Source organism: Thunnus thynnus, chromosome 3, assembly GCF_963924715.1.
Source record: "Thunnus thynnus chromosome 3, fThuThy2.1, whole genome shotgun sequence".
Lineage (NCBI taxonomy): Eukaryota > Metazoa > Chordata > Actinopteri > Scombriformes > Scombridae > Thunnus > Thunnus thynnus.
Window position 1 is genome coordinate 20,106,777 of NC_089519.1, and position 23,380 is coordinate 20,130,156.

General features: G+C 41.3%; 3 protein-coding genes across 4 annotated transcripts; 2 read left to right on the plus strand and 1 right to left on the minus strand.

Moving 5' to 3' along the window:
* zfp91 (ZFP91 zinc finger protein, atypical E3 ubiquitin ligase) lies at nucleotides 1–8,207 on the plus strand. Of its 2 annotated transcripts, XM_067584654.1 has the most exons (13): nucleotides 2–233; nucleotides 501–931; nucleotides 1,236–1,273; nucleotides 1,778–1,894; nucleotides 2,570–2,609; nucleotides 3,200–3,310; nucleotides 3,409–3,501; nucleotides 4,458–4,643; nucleotides 4,906–4,956; nucleotides 5,151–5,229; nucleotides 5,652–5,766; nucleotides 5,883–5,982; nucleotides 6,102–8,207. In XM_067584654.1, exons 2-13 carry the CDS (start codon nucleotides 525–527, stop codon nucleotides 7,093–7,095), a joined length of 2,331 nt encoding a protein of 776 aa, XP_067440755.1. In that variant the 5' UTR covers nucleotides 2–233; nucleotides 501–524; the 3' UTR covers nucleotides 7,096–8,207. The 2 variants fall into 2 exon arrangements, with proteins under 2 accessions (XP_067440756.1, XP_067440755.1); XM_067584655.1 differs by having other exon boundaries at nucleotides 1–931; nucleotides 2,573–2,609.
* Nucleotides 7,615–9,527, minus strand: si:ch211-113e8.11 (uncharacterized). Its single transcript, XM_067584671.1, has 2 exons — nucleotides 9,190–9,527; nucleotides 7,615–9,035 (listed from the first exon to the last, which is right to left on the minus strand). The coding sequence occupies exons 1-2, from the start codon at nucleotides 9,270–9,272 to the stop codon at nucleotides 8,366–8,368; spliced, it is 753 nt and encodes a 250-aa protein (XP_067440772.1). The 5' UTR covers nucleotides 9,273–9,527; the 3' UTR covers nucleotides 7,615–8,365.
* A 3,990-nt stretch (nucleotides 9,528–13,517) lies between these two features.
* cntf (ciliary neurotrophic factor) lies at nucleotides 13,518–22,002 on the plus strand. Its single transcript, XM_067584672.1, has 3 exons — nucleotides 13,518–13,947; nucleotides 16,858–17,172; nucleotides 17,282–22,002. Exons 1-3 carry the CDS (start codon nucleotides 13,828–13,830, stop codon nucleotides 17,453–17,455), a joined length of 609 nt encoding a protein of 202 aa, XP_067440773.1. The 5' UTR covers nucleotides 13,518–13,827; the 3' UTR covers nucleotides 17,456–22,002.
* The last annotated feature ends 1,378 nt before the right edge of the window (nucleotides 22,003–23,380 follow it).

The following is a 23,380-nucleotide window of genomic DNA, read 5'->3' on the forward strand; positions in this document are numbered from 1 at the left end:
CTGCAGCCGTTCCTGTGCGTGTTGCTTTTGCGCGGCTGCTGCTGTCTTTGCAGATTTATAAACAATACACACAGACTGAGCAGGTCTGCTACAAAACACAGAGGGAAATCCAGATGATTTGTGCAGCTGCTAAAACGCGCTGCCGCTCTTGAATGTAACCTCAGTTTATATTTGGCTTAAAGGAGACGCAACAAAGCGCACAAAATGGTTGCGCTCCAGGCCCGGGCGAATAAGTAGGTTTACTATAGCTTTAAGAACGCGAAAATAGTGGCTGCTTCTTTAAAAATATATCGGTTTATTGCTGAATAGATAATTAAGAAAAGTTTTCAATTTCTAATCAATAAATTGATGCATATAATCTGCGGCGAACCCAACGCACTCACAGAAAATGCCCCACTGTTGGATAAAGGCCTCTTGCAATCAAAACGTCTTTAAACCAGATGTGGTGCGTTTCTCCTCAATTTGCAAGTGAACCTGCTTGGCTTTCTGCGGATTTACAGACGGGCTGAAGTGTCCTCAAGGTGATGGAACCGACCGGCGAGCGAACCGGGGATGTAAATAAAGGCGAAGAGCCGGTGGAGGACAAGGCCGCAGAGCAGACCCCGGCCACCAGTACGACCGTTACCCCGCGGAGGGGGCTCAGGGAGCGGGGAGCGGGCCGCCCGAGGTCTGGCGTCTCCTCCGCTTCATTAACGGACGTCAACGGGACTGCGCAGAGCTCGGGACGGGTTTTGAGAGACCGGTCAACGAGGGCAGTACCGGCTTGGCTGAAGGACACCAAAAGCGACGACGACGAAGACGAACCGAGTCCGGACACCGGCGCGACCAAGCGGAGGAAAGTTTCCAACTCCCGGCGGAAGAAACACTCAGAGTCTGCGGGTTCGGCTGAGCCTGGAGGGGGGGTCGCAGGTGACAGCCGTCAAGCCACAGAGTAAGTTTTGAACTGAGCAGTTCTAACTGTTAGACAGCTGCATTTGTTTATAATGGGCCTGTCTCAACTTCTAACGTGTGTGTGTTTATGTCGGTGGGGTCAGTTCCTGTCAAAAAGCACGCCTTCAGCCGAGCGCGTCCCCTTCCTGCAGCTCCGCATAGGGAGGGAGGAGTGAAACTTACCTGGCTTTACAATTTCTTATATTTCGACTTCATGCAGCAACTTAAGGATGATAATTGAGGGCATGTCTTTCTGTAAAGAGAGAAAGAAACAGATCTCAGTATGTATTTTTCTCCTTCTGCAGGTCAGAGGACCCCAAGAAACCTGCCACAGATGCTCAAGGTAATTAGTGAAATGCTAGATAGAGACCTTTTGGTGTGTCTGGTGCCGAATTGAAATTAAATCTCATGATGTAAATGGACTGCATGTATATAGCACCTTTCTAGTCTTCTGACCGGCTTTATACTGCATGTCAACATTCACCCATTCACACACATATTCATGCACTGATGACAGAGGCTGCCATGCAAGGTGCCAACCTGCTCATCAGGAGATCTAATCTAATACTCATTCACACACACATACATACACACACACACAGATGGCACAGCTCCGGGAGCAATTTGGGGTTCAGTATCTTGCCCAAGGACACTTCAACATGCGGACTGGAGAAGCCGGGGATTGAACCATCGATCTTTCAATTAGTAGATGATCCATTCTACCTCCTGAGCCACAGCCGTACCTAAAATGCTTTTGTATATGCGCAGTTGGATCATGTGTGTATGTGTGGTTGTGTCTCTGCTCATACAATATGTTTAATGGCATCCTCCTGCTCCCTCTCTACAGCTCTGCCCTCCAGACGCCCCCCAGCCCAGGCCGGAGCCAAGCCCCCGTCTGGCAGGGCCGTCCGCGGCTCTGCCAAGCCTGTGTGTAAGACAGAACCTGGAATGGAGATTCAATCTGGTGAGCAACCTGTTGACAATGAGCGGCTATGGTTCAACATGTTGGCCTCTGATTGATAAATCAAATCATACACAGAAGCACTAAAACACGGTGCTAACTGCTGTTCTTCAGGATATTATTCACGCTGTAGAAAACCTTCACTAACATCTTGTGTAGACCTGGTTATGGATTAGTTGTGATCATGAATTGCTTCCAATATTTTCACATACGGCAGAATGCAGTAGAGTGGTTGAGCTGTGGCAATTAGTCAATTAACTTATTAGTGGATTGACAGAAAATTAATGGGAAATCATCTTCTTGTCTCATATATGAGGATTTTATGTTTTTTCTTTCTCATTTATGATGGTGAACTGAATATCTTTGTATCTTTGAATGCACATCACTGGGTTGTGGGAAATTATAACAAGCAGTTTTCACTCTTTTCTGACATTTTATATATCAAACAATAAGATTAATTGAGGAAACGATTGCCCAGTAAATTGACACTTATAAATTGTTTGTTGCAGCCATGATTGCAGTAAAATGATTTTGTGTTATGCAGTCATGCGTTTTCACATTGCATCATTTATACAAAATCGTACATGTATCTAAAAACGGAGGTTGTGGTGACTAAGGGTTCTCTTTTGTTGCCTTTCTCATTGTCATGATGTCTTTCTTCCTCTGTTTGTTGTGCAGCAGCAGAAGGGGAGCTGAACAATAAAGAGAAGTACGAAATGTGAGTATATTTTTGGCCCTGAGGGTAAAGCATTAAATCAACGTGACAAGTGTTATGGGTTTTACCGAAGTGTATTGTTTTACAAAATGGCAAAATATATATGGTTTAAGTCTAAAATTAAGAGAGTCAGTGCATCTAAAATGCAAAACAATCCAGTTTATTCCCAGTGGTATCCAGCCATGCAAATTGTTTCAGTTTTATTAAGTAAGTAACTGGGAAAATATGTTTGTGTGTGTGTGTGTGTGTGTGTGTGTGTGTGTGTGTGTGTGTGTGTAAGTAATTTGGGTGAACTGACCCTTTAAAGATGTGATTTTTTTTTTTTTTTTTTTTTTTTAAACAGTCTATCTTTGATACGCTCACATCTTGGAGAGACTGTGTGGTTATGCAGTGTCATTTTGAAATATGGATAATAATGGAGGCTGCATAGCATATATTACAAAATATAATTTGTTTTGATATTTATGGCCCACTGAGCTCATAGCTTTTTAAGTATACTCTCTTTTTTATATATGTATTGCGCAAGTGTGTGAGAGTGAGAGATTTGTGCTGTGTTTTGATGACTGCTGTGTTTCACACTTCTGCTGTCTCAGTAAAAAGAAAGAGGAGGAAAGTGAGGATGTTGCTGAACCAGTCCTGGAAGACAAAGACCCTCCCTTTCAGGACGACCCACATGACTTCAACTATCAGCCGCAGAGTCAGAGGTAAAGGTGACTCAAGCGCATCACTTGACCCCTTGCAAGTGAAAGTGTAAAATCCTTTTTTTTTTTTTTTTTTTTTAAGTGTTTTTTTTTCTTTTCAGTGGTGCAGAGGAAGAAGAGGGCCTCAGCAGTGATGATGATGTTCCTTTTAGAGATGATTTAAACGATCAGAGCTATGACCCCAAGGCTGAAAGGTTTGTGTGTATGTGTAGGGGAGCGTGGCAGAGTCACACCTCTGGCCCTGTTTACACCTGGCATTAACATGCGTCTCCACATACGTCTTGAGTGACGACTTCTGATCGCATTTCACTTTCCTGCTCTATATGCAAATAAGCACGTACATCAATTCCCTTTGCAAAGACCAAATTCATTGTTGTTTTTAACTGACGGGAGGACCGCTGTGTTCAACTTGTTTGATAACAGGATAAACAAATATACAATGCATTGTGTGCCCCCTCACAAACATTAAATGCCTGTCCTATAGCTCCATTATGTCGAGCAGCGCAGCAAATCTAAGATCTGTAGTTCTTTTAATTCACATGAAAATCAGAAAAACAAAATAATGCCTTTCTTTATCCTGTTATTAAACAAGTTGAACAAAGGAGGCAGCAATTCAGATCCTGTGCCTAGTCTGCCGGAAAATTGAGGACGTCAGTTGAGTAGGAGGTCCTTCAGTGTGGCCCAGGACACAATGCGTTTACACTGCTAAATGAATGTGGCCACATGTGGCCCAGACCACCTCCGAATGTGGTCTTATATATATACACACATAGACGGAGCGCTCGAGCGAATCAATAGGACGGCATTTGATTTTCGTGAGGGGACACAATGCATTGTATATTTGTTTATCCTGTTATCAAACAAGTTGAACACAGCTTTGGACGGAGCAGACCCCGGTCCGGTCCTCCCACTGGTTAATAAAAAACAAATTTTGTCTTTGCAAACTGAAATGATGTCTGTGTTTATTTGCATATAGAGCAGAGAAGTGAGATCTGATCACAAGTGGTCACTCAGGATGCATGTGGAGATGCATGTTAATACCAGGTGTAAACAGGTTCTCTGCTTGCATTTGTTGCAATATTCTCCACACTGCGTTATTATACAGATCAGTTTTATTCAGTCCTATGATATCTCTCCCTTGTCCTTTCAGGGATGCCCCTAAACCAAAGCGCAGAGCTCCTCCTAGACAGAAGGAGAAGAAAGAAAAAGAGAAAGCGCCTAAAAAAGAGAAAGAGGTTGCTGAAATAAAGATAGAAGGTTCAGACAACTTGGAGAGAGTGGAAGAGGAAGTGAAGCTGGAGGAAGAAATAGTGGAGGACCCTGACGGACCCAGGAAGTAAGCACATCCCTTGTAAATATGTGACAAATGTGAAATGTTATCAGTAGGACATATTCACATTAAATGTACATCTAATGAGAAGTGCATGTGAAATACTAATTGTCCTGCCTGTGACTGTATTACATTCAGCTTCAATCTGAATGTAACGTGTGTGGTTACAAACCAAACTCTGATTTCATAGTAGCGTTGTGTTCACAGTAGTGTCTGCATTTTCCATTCCCAGTCAGTTATGTAATTTCCTTTGTTCTTTCTGTGTTAGGAGAGGCCGGCGGAAAAAAGATGACAAAACCCCACGGCTGCCAAAAAGAAGGTGAAGTTGATGTTTGTTCTGGGGCGTCATAATATTAACTTTATAATATGACTCCATGTATCATCATGTCACCATTTTATGCAGAAATAACTGATATGATGGTGACTGATGATGAATTTGGATTTGTGGGATATGAATAAAGACTTTGAGGTCTATTTAATTACACTGTATTGACATGTGCTTTGCCCACACAGGAAGAAGCCCCCGGTGCAGTATGTGCGCTGTGAGATAGAGGGATGTGGCACAGTTCTGGCTCATCCTCGCTACCTGCAGGTCTGTCTCTTTGCTGTTGACCATTTCATTTCCAATCATGTTATTTCCAAAAAGCTGCAATTAACAATTATTTTCATTATTGATTCAATTACTGACAGTCAGCTTATCATTTAATCAACAAATCATCTCAGCTCTTAACAAGGTCCAAAGGTACCTCCTGTGGTAGTGTTTCATTATATCTGTAGGTGAAGGGAGGTAAACTTTTTTTAATGAAATGTTCAACACAGAAGGACTAAATGGGGTCTACAGAACATGTTCATATAGTCCAAATAAATAAAATGTTCACTTGATTGACAGTTTAGCCACACACTATTGTCAAGGTTGATCACTTACAACAGTAGCAAATAACTTCTCTATCTTGACCTCCATCCAACTGTTTCTGATATGCTGTTGTTCCATATCTGCTCTGTTTTGCACACCAGCATCACATAAAGTACCAGCACTTGCTCAAGAAGAAGTACGTATGTCCTCATCCTTCTTGTGGAAGGCTTTTCCGATTACAGAAGCAGCTGCTTCGTCATGCGAAACACCATACAGGTACACATATGTACATAAACTATGCATTGGGTTAGATCTGTGTGTGGTCATTTCATGTTATAATCAATAAAGAAAGTATATTTTTTGTGTTGTGTGATTTTTTTTTTTTCTTTTAGACCAGAGAGACTACATCTGTGAGTTCTGTGCTCGTGCCTTCAAGAGCTCCCACAACCTGGCTGTGCACCGCATGATCCACACCGGAGAGAAGCCCCTCCAGTTAGTGCCTCCCTGTTCACACTTTTTGATTGTTTTAGCTTGTAAATGCATTAATTCTATTAAATTTCCCCAGATTACTGTGTATTTCCTCTCAATTTATTTATTTCTTGTATTAATAGGTGTGAAATCTGTGGCTTCACCTGTCGCCAGAAGGCGTCTCTCAACTGGCACATGAAGAAGCATGATGCCGATGCCACCTATCAGTTTTCCTGCTCCATTTGTGGCAAGAAGTTTGAGAAGAAGGACTGTGTGGTGGCCCATAAGGCCAAGAGTCACCCAGAGGTGCTAATTGCTGAGGCACTTGCAGCCAATGCTGGCGCCCTCATCACAACCCCTGCATCCTTGCTGGAGCTGCCAGGAAACCCCATGCAAGCAGAAGTCACCAGCCTGGAAATGAGCCAAATAGGGCAGGAGGGGCAGGTGGAACCGCTGAGCCAGGAAGGTCAAGTTGGGCAGCAAGTGGCTCAGGTGTCTCAGATGGGTCATGTGACCCAACAAGTGAGTCACCAGGTGGTTTTACTGGGACAAGACCAGAGCCTCCATACCATGCAGGTGCCGGTGACAATCGCCCTGTCCCCCATTGACCCCCCTTCGCCAGCTGACAACCAGCAGCAGACTCACCTCCAGCTACAGATGCCCGTCCAGTTCGTGCAACCACAGCAACCCCAAATCCAACAACTGACCCTCCATTCTGGCGCGGTGGTGACCCAGCACCAACCCCAGCTTCATCCCCTTCAGTCCTATTCCTCCCAGCAGCACAGTCACGGGCAGACACAAATCCTACAAATGACCTTCCAGCCGGTCAGCCAGTCCCAGACCCATATTCAGCAGATCCCCATCCTAGCGACCTCTCAGCAGCTTCAGACCCTGCAGACAGCCGCCCCGAGCCCTCCTCTCCTGTCCCCGTCCCAACCCCAGTCCCAGGATCCAGCCTGCACCAATGGGGACAGCTTTATTCTGGACAATCCGGTGCTCTCTTCCTCCTCTCCATCAGTCAACTCCCTTCAGCAGACAGAGGCGGTGGGGGAAGACAGCGTGGTCTGGGAGCAGACAGGACAAGGGGACGTTCTGTCTGACAGCACTGAGAGACATGTGCAGCAGGCCCTCATGTAAAACAAGGATGGTGCACTCAAAGCAGAAAAAATAGTGGCAAATTATGTCATCAGTGAGCTAATATACTGTATTGCAACGTTTGAGGTAAATGTAGGATCACAAATATAATATGTACTGTTCACTCATAGTCATCTTTGGTAGCTTTTTAGAATATCTGTATCAGGGAAAGATATGTATGTGTCTATATGTGTAAGTTGTTGCCTTTGTACATAAGTCCTGTAAACTTCACTAGCCTTTTATTTGAGTGTGTGTGTGTGTGTGTGTGTGTGTGTGTGTGTGTGTGTGTACTGATGCAGAAAATGACTTCTAAAAGATGTTGCAAAGCTATTGCTGTTATGCAATAATATAGCATACCTCTAAGTAATAGACAGCACTTCAAATGCCTTGTGTGTGGCATTATCAAGGTTCCTACTGGATTAAAGCAACGTTATTTATATACTGAATTAAACACAAAACACACATTAGAAAGCTACAAACCTCCTCAATATGTGTGCGTTCAACAAATTCAGTTTAAATGAATTGTCAGCCAGTTGTTCATTTATTGTCCAGAGCTACACAAAACTTTTACTCGACCAGGTTAAAAGAAAAATGTAACATAAATCTAAATAAACTCACAAAGAGAGAAATATCTTAAAACCTGGAAGGACATAGACAGAAAGGTGTTACACAGGGCTGTAAAAAGTCACAAAATATACATATTTAGAAGATTTTTGGCAGTGTCATTAAACCAGTTTAAATGACATTTGTGCAGATTTGTTAAGCTTGGCTGTGGGTAGACTGAAGGAATAATAACCCGTATAATTTATTTACTGCTCACAAACGTCCTTAGTCATTGTAGCCAGCCAGAAGATGACATTGGACACTATTAATCACATTATGAATCCTGCAAGCACAGTCACTGAATTAAACTATTAAAACTAATACTGTCACTGAATAGTGTTTGAAACATCATGTAAATTCATAACCAGAACTATGTAGAAACCTTTGAACACGTGTCGATACTAAAGTTGCACCAGTCTGATGCAAATTTAGTATGTGTGACATAGGATGTGTGGTAGAGCAGGCACAACAGCTGTTCATTTATATGATGTAAATAAATGTCTTAACATTTAGCCTAAGTGTATTCATTGACACTATTTCCAACATTTTTAACACAGAGTATGCCTGAGTTATTATTTGTACACTAACATTATAGACAAAGATACACACAGGCATCCGCTGCATACTATTGCTTGGTGACAGCAAACTGTCATTGCTAATAAAACACCCATCAGGACATATTGATCCGTTCTCTGTCCCTCTGCATGGCAAACTGCTTCATAGCCCGTTTAGGAGGAATCAAGGTGTTACTCAGTCCAACCCTCCTCTTCTTCACTTGCTGCCCCTCTGACTCTTCCTCCTCCGTCTCCTGGGAGCCGCTTGCATGGGTCTCAACCTGAGCTGATGCCGGTGCTTCGTCACTCACAGGTGGATGACAGTCAGAGGGTGTAACTGCAGTCTGAAGATCACTATCATGAGCAAACTTGCATTTGATCCCGAACCTGCATCTGCCGTCTTTCCTGTATGACACACACATCCTTTTACCTCCAATCTGGGAGGGTTTGGCCTGCATTGTGAGGGGGACATGTTTCTGCAAGGCGCTGAGCTTCTGGTCTGCCTGAGCCTTGAAGGGGTTGGCAAACACACTGCTGTCAGAGCAGGCGTTTAGAGGAGGAGGAGGCAGTTTGTTAGGGGTGAGGGAGCCCAGGGAAGGTGCAGGCAGGGTGGGCTGGCATGCAGCAGTAGGTGCCTTTGCTGGATGTTGTTGTGGTGGTGGTGATGAAGAGGGCTCTGAGTCCTCTTCCTCTTGTTCTGACTCACTGGAAGCTGAACCAGACTCCAGCAAGAAGTTGCGGGTCTTTTTAACAGCTGTCGTCTCATTTCCGACATCCTTGCCAAAACTTGATAATGAAAAATTAGCAGAGAGAAAAGAGAAGAAAAAAAGTTGCACGGTTCGCTTTATGATAACAACATTGAGACACGAATAAGCTAGCGTCATACACGTTTCTATCACTGTGAAAAATGATGCAAAATATTCAGGAGGGGTTTAATTACCGAGCTCCACCGTTGTTTACATCCTCTACATCTCCATCGCTGTCAGACTCCGAGGACACTCCGTATCCGACGAGAGAGTTCATGCCGCTAATATCAACTGAAGCTAAGCTACTTGGCTTGTTAGCTTGGTCTCAAAGGTGAAGGAGCTAAAAGGGTCCCTGGACAGCTCGTCAGCTACAGTAGATAGTTAAACATGTTAAAATAATACGGTGATAAAATCTTAAATCACTCCCATTTCTTTTTTGAATTAAACACCCAGGTGTCCACTAACGTTAGCTGCGGTCATTTAGCTGCTGCTCTGTTTATATTGCAGCTGCCTGCAGTGACACCCAGAGGAAAGGCGTGGTGCTGCACCCTTAAACCTCAACCCACAAATCACAAACACGGATCCATGTCGCATATGACCCCTTTGACCATTAAAATATTATCTTCTTTGTATAATCATGTAATATATTGTTATTAGAGTTTTTTTTTTTTAAATCATTAGAGTTATTTTCACACCATTAGAGGTAGTTAATTTAACACCGTTTACACACCACTGTATTTTCAGAATTAATTTAGGCCTATATAAACTGAAATTAGTATCATCCTCATAAGTGTAATAAAATTTTGGTAATGCATTGTGGAATAGGCCTATTTCAAACACTGTACTGTGAGATTACATTGCAGAATTTACCAGATCTGGCTGCATATATTGTAAGCATAAAAATGAATGGAATGCTATATAAATTAAAGCTGCAAGCAGCGTTGAACGGGCCCTCACGCCGCCGTGCACGTCGGGCCGCGGCGCAGTCGAAGGGCTTCTGTCACGGGCATGTAGATGACTTCAGACCCGGGCTGTTTTCAGACAGTGCAAGACGGATAAACATCACTTCCTTTGTCCGCTATTTTGCCTGCTGCGGGGGCTGCTTTGCTGCAATTTCGTGGGGGGAGCTATTCAGCCAGTTTGCATCACTGATGGAATATTGTCATGCACACTTGTTCAGGCCAGAATTCTTATCAAACATGTAAAGTTCGGTGCAGACTGGAGCATGTGCAATAAAGTTATACCAACTTCCTCTGTCATGGCGAAACATCAAATCTCAACGGTGTGAGGATGAGAATTTTCTGCAGGGTGAGACATGTCTGTCTTGCTCACACCTGTGTCATCAAAACTATGCAAGTTTTGGGCCCCTTCATTGTAATTTCAATTAATAATTTGAAAACTTTTGATGAGTTTGTGTGTAAAAGAAATTCACTTCCTAATTTTCATCAAGTCTATTTTTAGAAAAGACTTTTAACCCACATGACCTGGTCAAAGTTTGATTGACATGTGTACTGTCAGGTGTGTCGAGACAAAAAGTAACTGCAGCTGGACACAGAAAAATACTCATATATTTGAAGGGAGAGTGTGAGCGAACCGCTGGGTGCTCGGGCCTTAATAAAGGAAAAACTGCAGTACAGAGCTACAAAATTTAGTTATGATTTTATTTTTCTACTGCACTTTATCACTTAACAGTCACTCTCACTCCATTTTTTCCCTTCCCCTCATAGGTCATCCCCACTACTGATTATACATATAAGACCTACAATTATTGTAAAATAAATTATAATAACCCCAAACTTCATACAAACTTTGTATATAGGCTAATGTACTGTAAGTATATAGACCTTTCTGCTATATCCTATAAAACTGAACTATATTCAACTGTCACACCCAACCCCGCCTTTCTTCCCTCCTTCTCCCTGTCAGATTGAATTTCAGAGCAGTCTTCTAGTGGAAATATCTTCATAAGTCCCATGACTTTGGCCAAATCTTACATTAAAAACCACATTTTAGTAGGAATTTTCGTCGCGAATCCATTGATACAGGTTCGAAAGTGGTCTGACTTAAAGTTTAGACGTCAGACGCCTCAGTTCGGCACAAAGTCCATGCCCAGAGATTGCCTCCCCATTGGTGTACATTGTAAGAGTGATGTGGCACTCCAACTTTCGGGACTTATAACATCTAAACCGTTCGAGTTATTACAAAGTTTTTAATAACTTTTGTTCAGCACAGTGTGATAAGTCATGTATTAAAGTTCGAAGCCGATACCATTAACGCCCTAGGAGGAGATAGCGTTTCTTGGGGGTCCAAAATTGGTGCAAAGTCGTACTTTGATGGGCATATTGCGGACTTCCTGTTGGATTTAGGTCAGGGGTGTCAGTGTATGATTTGTAGGTCTTGATGAGACGAATAATTGAGTTTTGGTTCGATCTCTCTACAACATTCCTACGGCCCGTGGCAGCCATATTAGATACATAGGTGGCGCTCTCGAGCACATTTTGGCACTTTGGGGGTTCATTTTTACATTTTATCAAATTTTTCACTAGACCTGATGTGCGTGCCAAATTTGGTGAGTTTCTGAGCATGTTTAGGGGGTCAAATTTAGGGTGGCGCATTAATCAAGAAAGAATAAGAAAGAAACAAACACACGAAATACAATAGGGTCTTCGTCCCTTTGAGGCTCAGGCCATAAATATTAGTATATAAAAGTTTATACCAATATCATGTTGTATCTATGATTGTGGAAAAAAGAAAACAAATAGTACTGTATATTTTACCTTCGAGCTTATTTGTAAATAATAGAAACATAAGTGGTGAATAGTCATCATATTTTGTAACATATTCTCTAGAAATATATCAAACAGTCAATCAAAATATATGTATATTGGCAAGAATCTCTTTAAAAGCACATGTAAAATGTATCTTTTCACATGTCACAAATGTCAGAAAACCATATGTGACTTTGTGGCTTCATCACATATGAAATTCTTTTTCATGTGATATTATGTGTGAAACTGGTGCTTTTGCATGTGTTTTCTCATGTGAATGATCTGAAAATCACATATGTCTACATGATGGGAATTTTTCTAATACAAAATTGTGTTTTAAATATGTGAGATATGTTTCACATGTGATAAATTCACATGCGCTTGTAAATGTATTTCTATAGTTTTAAATATCCAGATTTGGCTGTTACAAGAAGGAATCCTGTGAAGTTAAAATTAAAGCACCCAAATTAATAAATAACTTGTTTGTTTGTGTTTTGTAAAATAGTGATTGTGTAAGATACAGTTGTAACATGTGAAAGTTCACACTACAGAACACTCTAAAAGATGCAACGATGTCTATATAAACTCCCTATTTTAACTCCACTGTGAATAAAAGGCTAATTAAATATATAATTCAATTATTTAATATTTTTTCTGTGTGTTTTTCCTCAAGATTCCCTCACAGATTAGTCGGCTCATTCCATTCATTTTTTCCTACTTTAAATCACAATTATCACCTTGTTGAATTCATTAACTCTGTAAGATCATAAAGTTATCATAAATTGTTTAGTATAAGTTTCAAATCCAAATGAACCTTCTCTAGGATAATATTTCAACAGGTGTAAATACTAACAGCAGCTGGGTCCCAGTATTGTGCATGCTGGCTCACTGACAGGACTTACTGGCAGTCTAAAGGGAACAAAGCCACCATTATTGTCATTAATGTCGTTAGTAATGCACCTGTGTTTTTTTCTGCAATGCCAAGTAAAAATACTGACATAAGACATGACATGATACATTTATTTATTCCAAATTATAGGCCAGATTTCAGACAGATTTCTTATCTTTGCTGAACTGCACAGTGAGACTTATTTTAATTACTTTAAATCACCATAAATACCTCCTTACTTTTACTTGCAGTTTGTTAACAACTGTGGAAGTATTCAGATCATTTTATTAAGAAAAAAGTTGCAATACAACATTATAAAACACAACATTAGAAGTGAAAGCCCTACATTTAAAATTCACAAACACACACACACAGAATGCAGAAGTATTTTTTTTTAATCAAAATGTACGTAAAGGATAAAAAGTACACATTTAGCAGAATGGCCCATGTTATATTATTATATTATTGGATCATTATCATTAAAGCCATTGACACGTGGCTTTACTTTAATGTTATAGTTAATTTGGGATTAAGCTTTGTGCTTTAACTGCTTTATGTGGGAGACTGAATCTACAACAATGCATGATATTTTTTAAACTGAAATGTCATAAAATGTCTAATTGTACAGTATTTTTGCAGCAGCTTTGTGTTTTTGTTGTTGGGATTAACATTTTTTTTCTTAAGGGGGCCACAACAGAACAGAGAAGCAAACTGAAATAGTCCAAGAAACATCCTGCTTAAATTTAGACCATTTTGCTGTTGTCATTACCAGTAAATCAGATAAGCTCCTATGAATAACTTGATGAGCTCCTCCTTCTCCTCCTCCTCTTTGGCGGCTCTCCGCCCCTGCTTGTCCCGTTAAATTCCTCCCGCCTGGCATCGGGTTCCTGGGGGAAAGGGCGGAGAGTTGGCCGCAAACTTTGTAACATAAGTAACAGTAAGCAGACAAGGTCGGACATACGGGGAAACTCGGTTTACCGAAACCTTAGAGAAGGCTGGGTCTAATTAACACGGCGCTGGCTGAGTTTCAGTAGAGGGGAACGGAAGGGCAGCCTGAAGTGAACCATGAACGGGAATCCGGTGTTGTCGGGATGAGGCAGGCGCACACGGGTGTATAATAGCGGACTTCCAAGTGCGCATTAGAGTGTCTTCCCGGCAGAGACAGCTGAGGGCCAATGGCTGACAGGCGGACTAGAGGTATGACCGGGTCGGATCAGAGCAGGAGCACGGCGGCCCGGGCTGCAGCTATAGCCGAGCAGCTGCACTATGAGTGCTCCATCTTACTGGAGCTTTATGTGAGTTGAAGAGCTTGTTTTTTCCACTGGCTGCAACTTGCCAGACAGAGATCATAGTATGATTTCAGAGCCTGGGAGAAAGGTGTGTGTGTATGTGTGTGTGTGTGTGAGAGAGAGAGTGAGGGAGACAGAGAAATAGGCCAAGGTTAAATGGAAAATTAATAGACTTTCTGTGTGTGTGAGTGCATGTGTGTCATGAGTGTCCTCTGTGCATACATGTCTGTAACTTAATGTGTGTGTGTGTGTGTGTGCGCGCGAGAGAGAGAGAGACAGAGAGAAAAAGAAAGACAGAACAAGAAAGAACGATGAAAAGGATGTGTGCAAAAGAGAGATAAGAGGGAGTGTATGTGTTTCCCTCTCTCTCTCTCTCTGTATGTGTGTGTGTGTGTGTGTGTGTGTGTGTGTGTGTGTGTGTGGAGAGAGAGAGAGAAAGACATTATGTCAAGGACAGCAGGGGGTAGGAATGCAGAGTGGAGGGTAAGGAGGGGGGGACTCAGTTGGAATGACAGAGGTGGGCGTTTTTTCTGGCACAAGCTCATCGATGCCTGGGCAAGAAGCCTTCATCTCTTCTCCACAAGCCTGCGTCTCTCTGCCTACAGGTGTGAGAGCTACCAGTTATTAAAACTTCTTGGTCTCCTGCCAGCTCACTACCTCATCCTTCCTTTCATGTGTCTCGCTAGAAGCAAGGTAGCAGCCTGGCTTATTACTTCATCCACTTCACTCCCAGAATTTTGACCGTTCCTCCCTTTATCCTTCATGTCCTCTTCAATTTTTCTTCTTCCTGACATAGTTTTGTGTCATCACTTAATTTGTGGGTATAGTTTGTTTCTTTTTAAACATTGCTGTAGCCCTAAAGCTCAAGCAGATTCCTGTGAGCACACCATGAAGTGATTAGTTATGTCTTAGCCTGTCATACAGAAATTTATGTACATTTGTGTCTCCTGTGCTTTATCTCTTTGACTGTGAGGGATTGTCTCTGAAACAGGATTTAGTTTAGTCTTTGGCTCACAAATCTCAGATAATTTCCATTGCAGACTGAATATTTTTCAGGGAGTGAGCATATTTTTTTCCAGACAGGATGTCCCTTGCCAATTAATTGGGTGGGAAAACAGTCATTTACAACATCCGTTTGATACACTTTAAATCATTTTTACAGCCTACCACGTTATCGCAGTTCTTGATGATCCATGAAAATATTGTTTCTGGCTGCACTATCGCTTCCTGAGGTATCCATAACCACCTGAATCACATTTCCTCTGCAGTCTGAACAGTAAGCATTCTTTCCGCCCCCCCGACTCTCCATAGACCATATAGGTCACATCAGTTCACTTTGTCACACTGGTACTAACTTGCACGCAGGTTTCAACATTAACGCCTCGGTATAATGTCACAAGGAGGCCTCCGGGATTCACAACTCATTTAAGTACCAAAGCTGATGCCAATTACAATCATGCTTGAGAAATGATGTCAGCACACTGCATCATCAGCCAGATCATAATGTTTGTCAAAATGGAGCTCTGAAAGTCTTTTGTTGTATGCTCTTTATTAAAATCAGATAGATGGATTGATATTAAAGGAATATTGTCAACTTTGGAGATACACATAATTCTTTCTTGCCGTAATTGAGCATATTGATACCACTTTCATGTCTGTACGGTAAATATGAATCTACCTCCAGCAGCTGGTTAGCTTAGCTTTGCACAAAGACTGGACACAGCAGGGAAACAGGTAGCCTGGGCTCTGTCCGGAGATAAAATCCACTTCTGAATTTCACTTATTATATATATTATAACTTATTTTGTTTGTTTAACCTGAACAAAAAACAAAGAGTAAAAAAACAAGGTTAGCCAGAGTTTCTGTTTCCAGTCTCTATGCCAAGCTAAGCTAACTGGCTAGCTTCATATATAGCGTCAGTATATAGACATGAGAGTATAGTGGTTCTCTAATCTAGCAAATAAAAGCAAATAAGCGTATTTCCCAAAATGCCAAACCATTTCTTTAATGTCTATATGGTGTGTTAATGATTTTGGGTTTCAGATGTTGACTCTAACAAGAAAGTTGCATCATATTAGAACAGCAAAGATTAGTTGATTGAAAGAAAATGAATCAGCAACTATTTTGATAATAATTGATTATGCAAGTAATTCTTTAAGCAAAAGTGCCAAAAATTTGATGGTCTGGGGTTCTCAAATGTGAGAATTTGTTGCTTTTCTTGGTTTTATATGATATTAAATAGAAGATGTTTGGTTTTTGGACTGTTGGTTGGACAAAACGAGACATTTAATGATGTCACCTTGTGCTCTAGCATATTGTGATGGATATTTTTCACTATTTTCTGATGACTTATAGACCTACAATCAGTCGATTAATCAAGAAAATAATAGGCAGATTAATTGATATTAAAAATAATCGTTAGTTGGAGCTCTGCATCATATCACATCATACAGTATTGTATGGTACAGTATGGTTTCATTTTGTTGTGTATTTGTAGCAAACACACAAAGTACTCCTTCCTTGTTTCTGTCATGCGTTGGCGTTATTATGTTAGCTCAGTTTACCCTTGTTCTTTTTGACTTAATAAATCCTCACTGGAGTTGGGCTGAACACAAATTCCTCCTCAGAGGGAGACCTCTGATGGAAAGTCTATTTTATTGTTAGAAGGAATGTGAATCTGTGTGAACAAATTCCTATTGTGTCAAGAGAAAATCCATCTTGCCTATAGCCAATAGTCTTCAACATGGTGCCAAATTACTGTCAAAAAGTGGCGTCATTGTGGTTAGTACTTAAAAAATAAACACTCTTCAGTCTTCCAACTCCTCCACCTCTTTCTTTTCCTCATTAATGTCTTCCCAAAATCTTGCTTCTGTTCCTAATTTTCACCCTCTTTGTTTTCTACCCTTCCTCCTCAAGAGAAAGAAGGAGACCTTTTCTCCAGATGTTACAGTGGCTGACGGCCGTCTGGTGTCCGTCCCACCTCCTTCCTCCCAGCTGGACACCAGGGACAAGCTCTGGCGTCTCCACTCGGCTCTGCTACAGTGCCGCAGCTTGTTGGAGAGAGCGATTGCCAAAGAGGAAGAGGAACTGGGGGGTCAGAAGAAGGGTGAGTACGAGACCCAGAGGAAGACGGTAAAGGACAGGCTCTCGCTTCTCATAATCAACACTGGAGAACTTCTCAAAGCTGTAGATGGCCCGGCGGTCCTGACACCCAGCTTGGATGGATTGGAGGTAGGCAATGATGTCGACAGAGGTGTTATGATGATGATGATGATGGTGGTGAAAGTGCTGGATAGAAATTGAGGCAGAGCTTGGTGATCTCTCCCCTTCTCATTGGCAGTTAGACGGCCCGACCATGTTTGAGCTGAAGCTTTGGGTATACCGGATCTTCAAAGAGGTAGACTACTGGACCAAGACGGCCATCACCACCTTGCAAGCCCTGCCCTCGGTGACAGCCAAGGAGCGAGCGAGGACCACAAGAAGCGTCAGGAGCACGAGAAGCGTCCGCAGATGAGACGTGTGTGTGTAGGTGAAGAGGAATAATGAGAGAGAGAGAAAAGAGGTTAGGGGCAGAGAGGGAGGAGGGTAAAGGGACGAAAACAATGAGAAGAGTGGAGCGAGGTGTTCGAGGTGGGAAACTGACTGATATGGAGAGGAAAAAGAAAGAGATGTGTGATAATAGCCAGCCGAGAGAGATACACAGATCCCTAGAGACACAGGGAGATGAGTGGGTTGGGCTATTTTTAGGGCATGAAGCCCCATATACATGAACGGAGGCCTCAGACAGAGAGGAATGGGGGACAATAACCATAACCAATATAGCTAATATAGCTAATAACAGCATTTGTTGGAACTAGTTAATTTTATGGCAGACTCTAATACAAACTTAATATTTATTTATATTGTAAGATGAAATCTAACAAAGTATCTATATTCAGAGGTGAGACAGAGTTTCTTTCTTTTTTTCTTTCTTTCACATTTTGATATCAAGGCAACTAAACGTGGTTGACGCCTGTAAACACAACACACAACTCACTGTTGTGGTTTCCCTCGTGCATGCATCACTCCTTGGATACAGCTGAAGTTATTATTTTAGATATACTGCCGGGATCCACTGCAGCTGACAAAGGCAGTAGTCAGCAAGGGGCACATTCTGAGTAAAATGAGACCATTTGAATTCATGCCATCAGCACAATGTAGCTTTGATATGTGTAGTTTTGAACACTGTGGCTATAAATCATTCCATATAGATTATTATCTGGAGGAGGTTCAGTGCATGAAGGAAAAAAATGTAACATCCCCCTCTAGTGTTTATATGTTGTTATTACATAGATTTATTCCTTCTTTCTTTATTTCTTTCTTGATTTTCCTCAATAATGGGAAGAGAGATTATACTATTTTCCAATCATTTCGTTATCTTTTGTGGCACTTTAGTAGCAATGAAATCATGTGCAACCATGACGTAAGACTTGGGAAGCAGGAAGCAACAAGTGTGTTGCAACCATAACATCAGTAGTCCAAACTCATGGGTGTACAGATGAGCACGTACATGACAGCCTGATTTTGTTTTTTGTGATTCTGATTTTGATTATTGTTTAAAATAGCAGAACATTTTTAATGATTTTAACAACAGGTCATGATTTATAGCCCAAAAAGTGAGGCCCCAAAATTATGCTCTTCATCAAAATGGTTAATATGTACAAAAGTATCAAGACACATATCTGATCCCACTTTGACTGGAAAAGAATCAATAATCAACATATAGCTAAACTACAATGGGCTAACAGAGAAATTAATCAAAAATGACCCTGGACACGCTCCACTCTGTCAGTCCAACCTGGGCTGCGTTGCCAATTAAATTAGCATCAGCTGTAGACTCAGATTGTCTTAAATGATGCATGAAGCTTCAGGCAAGAAAAAGAAAAGATACTGTAAATGGGATCGGATCGTACGTGAAGAATCATGATAATGTGGAGCGCACGGCAGACATGGGAGTGTTTGAAGTTAATATTAAGTATATTTAGAGGCTTTTGCAGTAACCTTTGCAGTGTTGCCATCTTTAGGTTTAGGGGACCATTTGATCATTTTACAGTTTAAATTTTGTTTAATTCAAAGGTTGCAGATTGTGTGTAGTTAATGTTTGCCTTGTCACATGCTGTATTTAGTATTTGTGGGCCATTAAACTGTTGGTAGGTGCACTGGGAGTATAATCAAACCTGTGTGATATGTGAATGATACAGGTTACTCCAAAATGTCTTTCAGGCCTCTGAAAACTGAATGTTACTGGAAGGCAACACAGATGTATTTTGTCATTTGATCTAAGTCGGTATGATGCATTTGAAAAAAAGAAATGTGATCCCTATGAAAAGAAGAGCTACTGTACATGGGAAAAGTTATGCCATCTGTCTGGAGGATGAAAATACGAAATACAGCACAATGCATCCTAAATATCCAATAATACTTTGGAGTGCAGTACTTTTTAATGCGATGCACTGCAAATGCAATAATACACATATTGCATTTGCAGTCCTTTTCAATGGATTGGGGATGTATAATCTTTCCTCGTGCTTTACTCTGATGATAAACTATCTGCTGCACTACACAGGACATAAATCTTCTTTGTTTTTTTCCAAAAGGATTTTCTGGCTCAGTTCTGTTTTTAACTGATTGATATGTTGGTCTGGTTGGTCCCAGATCAGGAATCAGGAATGGGCAAAGACTAGAGAAATAAGACTAGACTTGAGATTTTTTTTTGGCCACAGGATTAAAAAATATGCAAGTATGTTGCTACAGGTGCTGCAGCAGAATATTAAATATGAGCTGAGATGTCCAGTCTGAATAACACATCCATGAGTTTAAAGGCGACTGGGTAGCTACAAGTTCAGCCCATCCTCACGTTATAAACGACAGTGCAGGTCTAAAATTCAGGCCGGAAAAAACAACCTATAGTTACGTTTATGCCATCTAGCGTAGTAACTATGACCCGGGGAAGTGACGCAGTTCAGATGACGTCAATATAAGGTGGCATGATAAGATGATTTTGACTTGATTAGGAGGAGGCGGGTTGGGTGAATGGCTAGAAGAATGGCAAAAAGTGGACTTTGCTGCAGGACGCTTCATGCTTCCAACCTTAAGTTGGGACATTTTTTAAAAGCCATAATGTTGTGGTGTTTACTGTTGCCATGATGACGAATGTAACATAACTTTAAGGAAGTATAAACCACATTTCAAGTGATCATTTTAACCCAAACCGCGGTCTTTCCCTCACCCTAACCAAGTGTGTTTTGTGCTTAAACCTAACCAGACCCAGACCTTAACCACAGCGTTGTCACACCATAAAACATAATTATTTCCTTAATAGTGACTTGAAACGGTTTTGGAAAGCTGCATATTATGGTCCTGTGGGTTGTTCTGGAGTGCATTACTATGGCCGCTAGATGGCGTTATCGTAACTATAGGTTGTTTTTTGCCAGCTGAATTTTAGACCTATACTGTCGTTTAATTATGAGGATGTGTTGAAAGGTTCCAATGACTTTATATTGTAGCCTCTCGCTCTTCTGTTTGCGTCACACATATCATCTGGCAGTCATGGACCGACTTATACAACCATTTTTAGTCTGTCCAAGCTCTTCCTACAGACCACAAGAAGTAAAGCACTGTGGTTACATTCCTGCCAAACAAAACTGTTTGTTTGTTTGTGCTAGATTGATTCATTGTCTATATTTCTTGTTACACCATTATTGTGTGTGGTTTTTTTTTTTATGAATGTAACACCACCGAGTGCCCTCTCTTTTGACCGCTGGTGTGGAGGGAGCTAGCTGTAGACAAATGGCTCAAAGCACAAAGAGAGGATTAGGTTACCATCGCATCTGTCTATAAGCAGAAATCATAGGAAACCGGCACATTTATTAGAGTTGTCACGACAGTTGTGGGATTTTCACATTACAAAGACTATGATTAATAGCCTTATCATAAATAATGTTTGATTATGAATTGTTTCAGTGTTATTGCCGTTAATCTTTTTGAGTTTACGTTCATGCAGCAGTAATCCCTGTCCTGCAAATGTGGCTTTATCTGTGCATTGACTGTCTTGCTAGCTGCACTTTTGGCCTCGATAAAATGTTAACACAAGAGAGACCAGACACCAAAGCTAGATTTAATCTTTGGGCTGACAAATTTGTTTTGTATTCCGCTACATCACTGTAGTCCAGAGGTCTCCTCGGTGTCTAAAATTAAATCTATATTTTAAATGAACACAATTTCCTCTGAACTGTTCATGTGAAGGCCCTTTAAGACATAAAATCTGTGACATTGCTGGGTTCAAGTGTCCGTTAAAGTCGTGGGTTTTGGGCTTTTAAACACACATGAACCATTCTTATGGAAAAGTTTTAGGTTGAGTCTGTTCACAGGCGACAGGATAGTTATGTATATAGATATTTGACATCTGGGATGCAATACTAATCAATATAGTAGCACTGCAACTCATTTATTTTTGTTTTTTTTTAATTATTGATTTTCTACCAATTATTGGTCTATAAAATAGTGATACATGCCAACTACATTTTCCAAGAGCCCAAGTTTACATATTTAAATTTGTTTAAATGTAATTTAAATTTGCTTGTTTTGTCCAAATAACAGTTCAAAACCAAAGATTTGCAGTTTATTATCACAGGAGACTAAAAAAACAATAATTATTTACAATTTAGACTTGAACCTGGTTCCTTTAAAGCAACTCAGGTCCTTTTCAAACATGATGCCAACATGTAAAACTGGCGAATTTACACCTAATCTTTTAAAAAATGTTAAAAATATAAAATTATTCTATGTTTTTTTCATTTTTTATTTTTTCATTCAAAAGGACTACTTTACAAAAATGACACAAAATATAAAATGTATCTTAGATCACAGCGAGAGCATTGTTTGCTGCATTGTGAATATAAAATGAAAGTAATGTACAGACTTTTATGTTTGTCTGAAACTTTGGTGTAAAAAACGTATTTATTATTGACTGGATTATTGAGGGTGTATGAACGGGTTGAAATAAATTGATCTTGGCTATAATTTGAGTTGTTTCTCGTATCTGACTTAAAAACAGATTGCAGATGTCGTCGATGCACATGTTGAGTTGTGTGTGTGGAACGATTGGAGGAAGATTTTAGGTGGAAAAAAAACATCTGTTATCTTACATTTAGAGTTTGAATATTAGCAGCGAGATGTGTCTGTGTGTTTATGTTTAACTGTAAGAAAAGACAGGACAGGATGTGTGTTTGAGTGTAAGGGGTGGGGTGTGTGCTTAAAAGGGTGTGTGTGTGTCTGTGTGTGCATGCGTGTTTGTTTATATGTCTTTACACATATGTGTATGTGTGTGTGCATCTTTTCGTTTTGTGTGTGTGGTTGTTAGGGAAGGAGTGGCAGCCAGGATGCCTGTGGAAGAGGGGGGAGGTGTGTGTGTGTGTGTGTGTGTGTGTGTGTGTGTGTGTGTGTGTGTGTGTGTGTGTGTACATATATGTGTGTTTGTGTGAGAGAGAGTGAGAGATAGAGAGAGAGAGTGTGTGTGTGTGCAGCCAGCAAGAGAGAAAATATGTGTGTGTGTTACAGAGGCTGGGAGAAAATGGGTGTGTGTCTCTGTGTGTTTGTGTGTCTCTGTGTGCGCTTGTGCGCATGTGTCAGTGTGTGCTTGCGCATTCGTGTGCATGTGGGTGTATGTGTGTCTGAGAGAGACAGAGATGAAAAAAGAGAAGGGGAGAGAGGGCAGGAAAGAGAGAGAGAGAGTGAGTGTGTGTGTGTGTATGTGTGTGTGAGCGAGAGACAGACAGACAGAGAGAGACAGAGAGAGGGAGGGGAGAAAGAGCAAGCAGGAGACAGAGTGTGTGTGTGTGTGTGTGTGTGTGTGTGTGTGTGCGCCTATGAATGTTTGTGCAGGCGTGTGTGTTTCTGTGTGTGTGTGCGTGTGTGTGTGTGTGTGTGTGCCTATGAATGTTTGTGCAGGCGTGTGTGTTCCTATGTGTGTGAGTGAGTGAGTGAGTGAGTGAGTGAGTGAGAGAGAGAGAGGCAGAGCAAGAGAGGGAATGTGTGTGTATTTATATGTGCGTATGTGTGTGAGTGAACGAGTGAATGAGCAAGCAAAGAAAAGTGAGAGAGAGGACATGTACGTGTGTGTGTGTGTGTGTGTGTGTGTGTGTGTGAGAAAGAGTGGGGGAGGGGTGTACGAGGGAGATGTGTGTGTGTGAAAGGAAAGAGAGGGAATGTGTGTGTGCGTGCGTGCTTCTGTGTGTGAGCGCGCCTGCGTAGGAGGGAATGTGCATGTACTTGTGTGTGTTTGTGTGACTGTGTGTGTGTGTGTGTGTGTGTGTGTATACTTGTGTGTGATGTGTGTGTGTCTGACAGAGATAGAGGGGGAGGGGTGTGTGTGTGGAGAGAGCTAGGAGCAAGCTCTGCA